The sequence below is a fragment of the Lampris incognitus genome, chromosome 21, assembly GCF_029633865.1.
Source record: "Lampris incognitus isolate fLamInc1 chromosome 21, fLamInc1.hap2, whole genome shotgun sequence".
Classification (NCBI taxonomy): Eukaryota; Metazoa; Chordata; class Actinopteri; order Lampriformes; family Lampridae; genus Lampris; species Lampris incognitus.
In genome coordinates this window covers 14,200,199-14,211,969 of record NC_079231.1, presented here as the reverse complement: position 1 = coordinate 14,211,969, position 11,771 = coordinate 14,200,199, and the positions used below count along the sequence as shown (strand labels likewise).

Here is an 11,771-nt window from a genome sequence, read left to right as displayed (position 1 = left end):
AGCCGAATCCCTCGTTTCCAGCTCCTAACACTTGGGTCCATGGCACTGCAGCAGGTGATGTGTTAACACAGGCAAATGATGCAAATACAAATCTGTACAACACTTTATTGAAACCCACACTGTTCATCCGCTCGTCTGTGATGAGTGACTCCCGGATCTGAACAAACACAAGGAAATGATATATCTAACCAACAGCTGTAGTATGTCTGGATAACGTCTTTACAAGTTGAACTCTAACACAATAATGGCAGCTTTCTCCCAAAAAAACAAAACAAAACATACACACCCAGAATACACATCAAACGATCCCGTCATTGGGCGGAAAAAAAACCCCAAAAAGCACGGTGCATCATCAAGGCATCTATACACATTAGTATTCACTCAGTATTTACATTCCAGGTTATGATTGATTTCGAAATTTTGGTATCATAGCCGGTACCACCCACCCACCTAGCGACCCACCCACCGAAAACCCCACAATGTGCCAGCACTCTTCGGCGATTCAGGTGCTCATCTCATTGTGCGATAAGGCAATGACACATGGGCACCGGTGTGAGGCAATGGGGATGCTTTCTCCCACGTGGTTACCAAGAAAAGAAATAAATTCAGCCTTGATGGCATTGTGGGCTGTAGGGCACAGACACAGAACGGGGGGGGGGGGGGGGGGTATGTTGATCATATTTGCTGCACTGCCTCAAAGCCTTGCCTATGTATGCAGAACTTTGTATGTTGAGGCAAAACTAACGGATAAAACTTAAAACTAGGAAGTAAAAGTGTTAAAATGCACACATAAAGCTCAGGTTAACACCCTATGTAGTATGTAGTACCAACCTTCTTTTGAAAATACTGAACAGTAAAGCTTTAACAATAAAAAAAAAAAGAAAAAAAAAAGGTAAATCCTTCTGGTGGATCCATGTCCAGTCACTTGGTGGTTATAGTGTATTAATACACATCTCAAAAACAAACATCTGTATAGCAGGTTATAGGTGCCGTCAGACCCGTGCCAAATACGATCAGTAAAAAAACGCTAGCAAATAACTTGGTTTGTTTAACGCCACTTACTTAACAGATGCCCAATGCTGTATACTTTTCTATGACTGCAAACTTATTAGACATCATCTGAAGCTTTCCGATGCAGTACACCTCATATATCTGCAGGTGCAAGCGAGCAAAAATACACATTAAGGGTTATCCGTAAGAAAAAAAAACATTTGTACAATAGTAAAACATACAAAAAGCTATGTGCAAAAGCCAATGTCAGGTTGAACCATCATTTAAGTCATATCTCAGATGAGAGAGTGGCGACAGAGCAATGTCAAGTAAGCCAAACATAAATGCAACAAAATGTGTCATACAGATAGGGTAACAATCGCTTTAGAGCTTTTACAGTCAGCTTTTTGAATCGATCCGTTGATTAAAACAAAGCGGAAGGCGGCGAAACATCCAGAACTCGATCTCTCTCGGCAAATGTGACGACGTGACAGTTCATTCAACTTCGGTTCTGTGAGCCGCGGAGCCCACGGATGAGGTCTCAAATGTGTGTTCAGGAAAGGACGTCTAGGACGAGCTGAGCAGGTTGCTGAGAACTGGAAACGGATGAAAACAGGACAATTACTCACATGCCCAGAAGGGTGAGTCAGTTCATCTGGATGCAGCATTTATCGAGAGAAACGTTTCATCACTCATCTAAGCGACCTCTTCGGTCTCAACTGACTGCAGGTATCCCCACCCTTATAAACAACACAGTGGCATAACGACCGAAACCAACGATCGGTTTCATATGCAGATAGCCATGACCATTAACTAGAGTTACAATGCCCATGTGTACTATTCACAGGGGATTTCAGAATAGTTGCAATCACAGCATCGTAAAATGGGGACAGATGTACTCTGAGACCCCCCCAGCCCCCACCCCGGTTCAGAGATGGTCGTTCCCTCTTCACACACATGGCCTCTTTGACTCCCCGTTCAAACCAGCGTTCCTCCCTATCAAGGATGTGTACATCCTCATCCTTGAAAGAGTGACCACTGGCCTGTAGACGGGTGTAGACTGCGGAGTCCTGGCCTGACGTGTTAGCTCTCCTGTGTTGTGCCATCCTCTTGGTCAGCGTCTGTTTAGTTTCCCCGATGTACAAGTCATGGCAATCCCTCCCCCAGTTCAGGGATGATCGTCTTCACATAGACGGCCTCTTTGACGTTGACCCTAACTAAGAGTGCACCTGTCACCATCTTACAATGCTGTGGTTGCAACTATTCCCCAATTCTCTGTGAATAGTACACATGACCATTATAATTTGCATATGAAACCGGTCGCTGGTTTCGGTCGTCATGCCACTGTATTGTTTATGAGGGTGGGGATACCTGCAGTCAGTTGAGACTGAGGACGTCACTTAGATGAGTGATGAAACGTTTCTGTCAATAAACGTTATGCCCAGATGAACCGATTCAACTTCCTGTGATTTCCTCACCTGGATTATTGAGCATGCATAAAGACAATTAATCACATGCACGGAAAGGACTTCGTTTCAAGGTGCTATAGGTCCCCTGTCGGTTTGAATCGATTGAACAAAAACTGAAAAACAACTGTTATCGTGCAGAATAAAGGCTCTAATTAAATGTTTTACGTGTCTGAATAAAAGCGCTATATAAATGTGATCAATTACTATTATGTCCACAGTAACAGTCACTTTCTAGGGAGAGGCACACTTTACAGAGCTCTCCTTCACTTTAGTGAGCTCAAAGGTCCCAAGAAATGCAAAATGAAGTATTTTCTTCCTTGTCAACCTCATAGCCTCACTAAATTTACATTGATTTAAAACTATACCCTTTTATATCTATAATAAAACTTTTTCAAAACTACACTCTGTGTCCTTTCACCGTGTCCTTTTCCCATCACAACAAATATTTCATTTTGGTGCTTGGAAGAATCGGGTTTTTCTATTCCTGACAAATACAACGATATCTTAAGTCACATTTCTGTGCCCCTGCAGGCGTACACGAACCAAAATGTCCAGTGAACTGGGAGAGAGACCGAGAGATGACGAGGGATCTCATACCACCGAACTGAAACTAGCCGATCGCGTGTCCATGTCGACATTCCTCTAAAATTAAACTCCCTCCCTCACCTTACCCCCCCCCATGACCTTTCAGTTTCATTTGGATATACATCAAATCGCAGAACTTTCCTGTGCCCCGGAAACCACTTTAATGGGGCCTTTAAATATCGGCTAGGTGGGTGGTGAAGTTTAACTATATTTACTCCAGTTCAACAAAAGTAGATTCACTTCAGTTAAACAGAAGCGGTTTTATTTGTATCCGTACATTAAAATCTAATTAATACGGCATCGCTGTAATGCATGAAGGAACGCTTTTCTTTATTTTATGGTTAAAAAAAAAAGAAAATAGTGAAAAAAGTAAACAATTGCCCTCAGAGCACTGTAACTGACAGCCTACCTTGGGGTTCAGAATGAGTGCCTTGATGGCCCTTGCCACTCTCTGGATCTGCACCTGAAAAGACAACACATGGGTCACCAACCACATCTCAGCTCCACCTCAGTTGCCTATGATCATCATGATAGCATTTTTCCATATCATCCGGCACTACATGACACTGATAAGCAATGCCGTGTACTTGATTTGGATTGACCTACAAGGCCCTCCATGACAACAGGAGGTCCCGGGTACTCACCACCCTGCAGCTTGAAGCAGAGCTTCTTCTTCTGATAGGCAAAGTAACTGGATGCTGCTCCGAGGATTGCCACTCCTATGGCGCTGGCAATTCCTGCAATCTGGCCCGTTTCAGCTCCTAAAGCACAAACGAGATCAGACATGTTGAAATGTACCCATAAGCTCAATCACTCTTGCACGTTTGCATGTTGCATCCATCGGATAAGTACATACCCTGGGGATCTGTTTTTCTGCATCACCTTCAACTGAGGCCTCCATTTGATAGCACGTCCTTTTGTCAGCGAGGCCGATTGGTAAGTTAGAAAAGTAAATGGCACCAAGTGGAGTAAATGGGGAAGTTTGTCGGGACTATCGATTGTGCAAGATTTCAGCATGCGAAGAGATGACTCGCCTGGTGTATTTTCAGAAGATGTGCTCTTGTATCAGTGTATCTGAGGGTTATGAAACTGAGTACAAGTTCAGCACAAACTACTGCGCTGAATGGACTCGGGTGTTTAGAGCGAATAAAAGAATGGTGCCGACAGCCATACCAACATGTACCCTGGCTCTGCTGAATGACGGAAGCTAAGCAGGTGTGGGCTTGGCTTAGTAATTGGAAGGGAGACCTCCCGGGAAAACTCAAGTTGCTGCTGGAAGTGGTGTTGGTCGGTCAGTAGGGGGCAGTCTTCCCCCTGGTTCTAATCAAAACAATAACAAAAAGTCCCGGTGTAGTGATGGGGACACTGTGCTGCAGGAGACGCCGTCCTTCGGATGAGACGTTAAACCGAGGTCCTGACTCACTGTGGTCATTAAAGTGGCACTTATCACAAAGAGTAGGGGGTCCCCCGGTGTCCTGGCAAAATTCCCAACATGGCTCTCTCCATCTGGCCACCTAATCATCCCCCCATGTAACTGACTCAATGATTCCTCCCTCCCCACCTCAAGCGGATGTGTGGTGAGTGTTCTGGCGCAAAATGGCTGCTGTGCATCACCCAGGTATTGGTCGAGGTGAGTTCCCCCCCTTCACTTTGAAGCACTTTGGGTGTCTGGATAAAGCGCTATACGAATGTAATCCATTATTATAATGTTGCTCACCTCTCAAGGCCAGAAAAATACTTAACGGCAGGCCTCCATACAGCTGCTGGGCTTTTCTCTCGCTGAGTGCTCGGCCTTTTGATAAATCTAGCGGTCGGGTACATCAGGTACATACGGTCTAATAATCCCTCAAACCTTACGTAAAGCACTTTGAATTGCCTTTGTGCATGAAATGTGCTACACAAATAAACTTGGCTTGCCGATCAGCACAACTATCCAGTTCTGGTTTTCTTTGCAGTTTTTCTTTAAAGTTAGGATTCAACACAGATTCATCCTCCCAATACAGAATCCATAATGTTAACAGTAATGCAACAACACCGTGTTTAAATATATTTAAGTTTTTAGACGGCCAGTTTGTACACTGTTATTCCACAAGGTGGCAGTGACAGCCAGCTCCTGTGGTGCAAAGTAAGTGCAACGGCAGAGAGGATGGAAAAACCCTATGGTGAGGAGGCTTGTGTTGAATTGTTGTGTTTTCATGGTTACGCAAACACGCAATCCATACACAGCAGTACACAGCAAACACGAACCAAAATAAAGGAGTCAACTAAGGGGTGATGGGGGGGTGGTGGAAAAAATGGATCGAAACGCCGCTAATAGGAACCAAAACGGAGGGTCAGAACCAGACAACGTGGGTAAAAGCAGAAGTTTAACACGTGTAAGAGCACCCTGGAGGACAGGGTGGGGCAGAGGAGCAGCAGACAAAAGGATTAAACTCACACTCGAGTGAATAAACCTCACCGGCCTCGTGACGCGCACAAACGCAGTGTTGACTGTACAGCCCACACCGAGTCATGAGCCAGGAGGAGTTGTGTGATGGTGTAGCGTGCAAAATAATAGGGCGCTGCCTGGAGTGGATGGGAAGGGAACCCAATCCTGCCCCACCCACCGACCTACCCCACCCCACCACAAACAAAACAGTGGATGGTATCCCGGCATGACTTACGGGTGAAAAACGTACCGCCTGTGTATTGCACCATCTAGTAACCTCCAGTCCAACGAGGAGAAGATCATAAATCAAAACGCTTTGTGCACCCGCGACCATCCCACAGGTTTTATTAATAGCACAGACATTTCTCAATTTCCTAACCTAAGAAAAGGAAGACGACGACAAGCACCCCACCACAAATATACACACTGCCATTCAAGAATAAAGTACACAGTCAAAAAAAAAATGCACAAGGAGCATTTTCACCAAGTAAGAATTGCCAGGGGGGGTGATTGGTGGACATCATCCAGTCAGGTATAAGCCAATTTGTCGTCGCTCAAACATGGGTGAGATTTCCCTCATGAGTAAATAGCGAATGTTTCCCAGTGGTTTCCCTTATAAAGACAATATGAGTGATCTTTCGACAGTCCCATAACATCTGGGCAATGTGAGGAATGTGTGCTGACTACTGCTAACATCTAAGGCCTTCCCTCTAACCACTACGGCATGGACCTGGGCGTGTCAGGAGGCGAAGGGGTCCAAAGTAACAGACGAAAACCTCCCTCTCTCTCTATTGTCGTGAATGGAAGACGTTTCTTTGCATTAGAAACCCACATTTGAATAATAAAAGGAGGGTGTAAGAGCTCACGTGCTTTTTGCTACGCTGCACTACAGATGCCTCTTTTTTAATCTATTACTGACTCATTGAGTCCAGGCCAGGAACTAGGCTGACCCAACAAACATGAGATCAACTACAATTTGCCAGTGGAAAGACTGGCTCATATCCACACATGACACCACCGTGCCAGGGAAAACTGCCGAGGGAGCGGCTTGAATTCAAACATGAAACTGAACAAAATGGATCCTTTGCAATTTCATCCGGCAAACTGAGCGGGTACGCAGGCTTTTTGGTGCCTCTTCATGAGCGCCACGTGTGAAAAGTTTCCTCTAGGATCTGCCCCGTTTACATGCAATGAACGATCCATCACATTTTGTGAACAATACCTGGAAACGGTTGCGGGTGAAAACAAAGTATGTGCACACCCAATATTATTAAGTCCATCTGAGAAGGTATTCCAGCCCTCACCCCCGCCCCACCCAAGCACCTAGGATCTGTGAACAGTCAATCCGAGCTCTACTTGTCAAACCTAAGATAAAGGCTACGTAAACAGACGGGCACGTGGCCTTCGGGGGGACGCCGGAGCTCACTGGACCGTCTCCAGCAGTTCCATGACCCTCTCTAACAGCGGAACAACAATTTGCTTTAAGTTGGATATCCAAATAAAGACTTCCTCTGGCATCTTAGCAATAAGCATCTTCAGGAATTTGGCCCACAGAAGGTCTAGATCTGCAACAACACAAAATTGTAGCAGAGTTTTAGCCATGGCACGCCAACCAGGGATACAATTATGAAATGTCACCTGATCACCACAAGCCTCGAACTAATCTCGGCTCATTTTTTATTTAGACTCGCGCTCTTAAAAGTATGGCGTGAGCTACGGTGCCGCTGCATTTGTACTTTATGTTTTACTGCATGTTTCTGGGATCTTTTGATGAGTTTTTAGCCGCGCTTTTGTTTTGTGTTTTTTTTAGTGAGGGGAAAAAAGAATATAATATGCAAAAGTGAGAAACAAGCCAGCGCTCCTTCACGACTTGAGGATAGGAAAATGACGGCGCGGGTACAACGAGCCGTGTAAACATGTATGGATTGTTTCACTTGGACACACCCTGTCGTTTACTGCATGTCTAAACACAATTACTCTGCTTTGACAAAGAGGGCAGGAAACCCCCATCAGGGGCTCAGGAACAAAATAATTTCTGCAAGCCAAGTCAACAATGACCCCCATGATAGTGTCCAAATAAAAATGACAAGCGATGACTCACAGGAAAGAACTACAGCAAAGAACAAGATAAGACAGGGTTGTATTTACCTTTAGTTTCCCCCGCACCACCTGTGGGAACCAAAAAGAGTGGCGTTAGTTTCTACGACTGTCACCTAACGGCACAAAATATGTCCATATCAGAGCCAATATATTGATATTCAAGCAAAAAGTGGAATAAACCTTGGCCATTACTGTCATCGTAGTTTTGGTGGCGACCTAGATTAATAAAAACACACACAAAAAAAAAGTGAATGATACTTTAGAGCCAAACATCTTTATTTACATCTTGTTTCTATTAAAGTCTTACTTTGTCCACATTTAGATCTTGAATTTCAGCATAAAATTGTACTGTCTGAATGTTTTTCCCCCCATCACTCATATGGGGGGGGGGGGTCACATACACACACACACACACATATATATACATATATCCATCCATCATCCAAACCGCTTACTCTGCTCTCAAGGTCACGGGGATCCCAGCAGTCATTGGGCGGCAGGCGGGGAGACACCCTGGACAGGCCGCCAGTCCATCACAGGCCGATACACACCACATTCACACCTAGGGACAATTTAGTACGGCCGATTCACCTGAACTACATGTCTTTGGACTGTGGGAGGAAACTGGAGCACCCAGAGGAAACCCACGCAGACACGGGGAGAACATGCAAACTCCACACAGAGGACGACCCGGGATGACCCCCAAGGTTGAACTACCCCAGGGCTCCAACCCAGGACCTTCTTGATATATATATATATATATATATATATATATATATATATATATATATATATATATATATATATATATATATATATATATATATATATATATATAGTAATTCTACTCATTTCCTAAACATCTTGGTAATTTGCATTGAGAGATTTCATTGCATGTTTTTGTGCCTTCATCTTGTATGTTTTTAAATTCAGATGTACTTTCGTAACTTTAGAGCCGGGGCGATTGATAACAGGCCTCCTTTGTTTCTTAGTTATGCAAGAGTCGACAAGTTATGAAAAACTACTGACAACCCACAACAAAACACAAACTCTGACATCGCTTTATAGTTTTTCCATCGGTAGCGGGTCACCGCAGGAAGAAAAATACTGCCGCTACCAAATGGGACTGACTGAATTTGTGCCTTTTGTCTACAGTGAAAATCGAAAGTAATGGGATAATCAAGAAAAACTGGTTATTTCTGTCTTATAAAATTTGCATTTCAGATGAAACGATGCATATGAGGCAAATACACAGGATGTTGTAGCTTTCATACCCAAATACTTACGTTGACGTTTTGTCCCCATACTTTTCACTGTAGGCATGCTCGACTAAACTCTAGTTTTTAATCATATCTTATTCTTGACTGTACATGCACTTGTTGCTGACCATTTATTGCTGTTAGATAAATATTCTTTAGCTACTTTTTAGCAGATTATTTTGACAATGTTAAGACACTATTGCCCTGCATGTCCATAACTCATACGAATAGCACAGACGTTATTTTTGAAAGGTGCCACATATAGCTTGTGCAGTAGCTGAGTTGCTATGCTGTACTTCCTTTCTAGTTTCCCCCAGTCGAGTTTCCATCTGTGCGACTCCATGTTCTCCTTGTGTTTGCGTGGGTTTTTTCCAACAGTCCAAAGACATGCAAGCTATACAAATTGGAGTCGCTAAATGGTCCACAGCTGTGAATGGTGTGGGTGTGTGTGCGGGGGGGGGGGGGCTGTAATGGACTGTTGACTTATCCAGGGTCAAGTGGTTACAGACAGATGGATTGATGACCAGTCAAGTTTATGGAAATCAACCCACAGCAGAGCTAAAACTTGCCAGACAATGTGTTCTGCTGTGGGGTCAAAACCAAAGTCACCCCCGGCCACCACTGTTGTCCTACCTCCTGAATCGCCGCCATCAGGCTTGTACCCTCCTGCGCCCACATCAGCCAAGTCTGAGTCATCAAATGAGCCTCCACCTAGAAGACACAACCCAATTCTGTCTCCTTTTTGCGGCATTTCAGTGTGCCATATATAAGGCCTTAATTTCGAAACACTATTGAGAACAGAAGCTTCGACTAAGACCTGGTTTACTTTCTAAACACAGATTACACACCTTCAAGCAAAACATCATTGTAAATTGGATTAAATGTCACTTCCTGTCAATCGTAGAAATTAATAAGCATGTCATCATCGAAGCCAAAAGACACATCCGCTTTAAGCATCTGCAGACTTACCACCTCCGGTGCTGGGTGGCTTAACAGGCTTATTGGGTTCAGGTTTGGGATCTATGGGTAGAAAGATATTACGCAAGTCAGTAAAGGCGGAGGTATGTAAATAAATAAATGAATGAATAACACTGAAGTAACAAGTAGGTAGCGGGACTAACGGACACAAAAATCACCAAAGAATTACAATTTAAGAATTAAAGGGAAATTTCGCTGCGAATATATCTGGACATTCACTGAGTGCTGGTGGTCTTTCCGGTCTTTAAAAACTACGACTGCTTTGGCGCAATTCATTTTGACAAAGAAATTGGTAGTTCTCTTGTCAAGTCAAGTCAAGTTTATTTGTGTAGCCAAAATCACAAGGTAGTCGCCAAGGGTTTGACAATCGGCACAATATAAAAATAACTCTCTTGCCAAGAGAGCTGTTTTACATTGCCTATATGTACCACCATGCATTACATGAGTTTCTCAACGCAATGCATGCTGGTACGAACGTCTCAGCCAGTCAGCCTTGTAGTTTTTTCTGTCATCCACTGTCGCCAATGGACGGTGGAAGTAAGCCAATTTGCTGTAACAGTCTATAGCGATACAGAATGTGTACGCTATAAAGATGGCGTCACTATAATTAGTACGTTGGAAATGAGGTTGAAAATTGGCTAAATTTCCCTTTAATACACAAGAAGCTCAACAACTGATTGCAAAGCGTAGGATGGGGTAGCAGGAACAAAAGGCACGAGGACACAAGACAACCGACAAGACCAAAGCAGAATCCATCGGCTAGGTATGATTGAAACACGAGTACAATCCTCTCTAGTTAAACACACTTGCCATCACCAACACCCAACACCAAGAGCACTTTGTTGGTGACAACTTTACCTGGACCAAGAGCATCTTCAAGATCAAATCCCATGTCATCTGGGCATTTTGAATAACACAGAAAAAAAGACCTCTTGTCAGTTTTGCCTGACGTCGCTGTACTGTAGTTATCCAAGTCTGTTTGCGTTCTTAATTCGTAGATCATTCAGTTAACTTTCCTGAGAAGTGCATCGTCAATTTCTGACTTGTTTGAACTTGAGATTACTTAGAAATTACGTCTATTCCAGTGTGCCATAAAGCCCTGCACTTACCACGCCAGCAGGTTTCTTTGGCTCAGATGGAGCTGCGGGTTTATCAAATCCAGAGTATCCAGATATCCAGACCCCCTGAGAAAACAAAGGGGATAATGTGTTCACAACCAGTGAGAGAAGAGCATGAGCTAAATGCTAGCAATAAATACAGCAGCTGAATAAGCCCAACATTAAAATTTCCCAACTTTTTTGTCAAATTGCTGAATCATGAGCGATACTTCCATAAACTGTTGACATTTCCCATTAGTAAAAGCCTGCGACTGTGGGAAAGTTTATCGATGTAAATATTATGAGATAAATAGCAAAGGAAATAGTTTTTTTTAAATACATGATGAGATAGAGAATAAGCTAGAGTATTTCTGTTTGTCCGCCTGGGTAACTTCCCCAAAGGCATGTAACTGTCACGCTAGCCACCTACGTTTCCTCTCTCACCACATCCATAAACCTCCTATTTGGCCTTCCTCTTTTCCTCTTCCCTAGCAGCTCCATATTCAGCATCCTTCTCCCAATATACCCAGCATCTCTCCTCCGCACACCTCCAAACCATCTCAATCTTGCCTCCTCTCGCTTTGTCTCCAAATAGCTTTCTTAAATTCAGTTTACATTTGGATGGAAGAATGCCTATAGACACACCACTTCACAATCACTTTTACTTTCATTTGATGCCGTCTGTGCTTGTTGCTCAGTGTTACAGATGCTCATAAGCATGTTGATGTGTCTGTTGTTATTTAGGATAAATAAATTATGCACCGCAAATAGACTTCAAGATAATAATAATAATAATATTAATAATAATAATAATGAGATAATGTTGCATGTAAGCTTACCAGAATCACCACCAGCCGGTTTGCTG

The 11,771-nt window shown here is 43.5% G+C and overlaps 1 protein-coding gene across 1 annotated transcript; it reads right to left on the bottom strand.

Moving 5' to 3' along the window:
- Positions 1-91: 91 nt before the first annotated feature.
- On the bottom strand, positions 92-10,721 carry cd99 (CD99 molecule). Its single transcript, XM_056301388.1, has 8 exons — positions 10,668-10,721; positions 9,801-9,851; positions 9,465-9,542; positions 7,753-7,788; positions 7,621-7,641; positions 3,689-3,805; positions 3,454-3,507; positions 92-1,586 (listed from the first exon to the last, which is right to left on the bottom strand). Exons 1-8 carry the CDS (start codon positions 10,699-10,701, stop codon positions 1,558-1,560), a joined length of 420 nt encoding a protein of 139 aa, XP_056157363.1. The 5' UTR covers positions 10,702-10,721; the 3' UTR covers positions 92-1,557.
- Between the last annotated feature and the right edge of the window lie 1,050 nt (positions 10,722-11,771).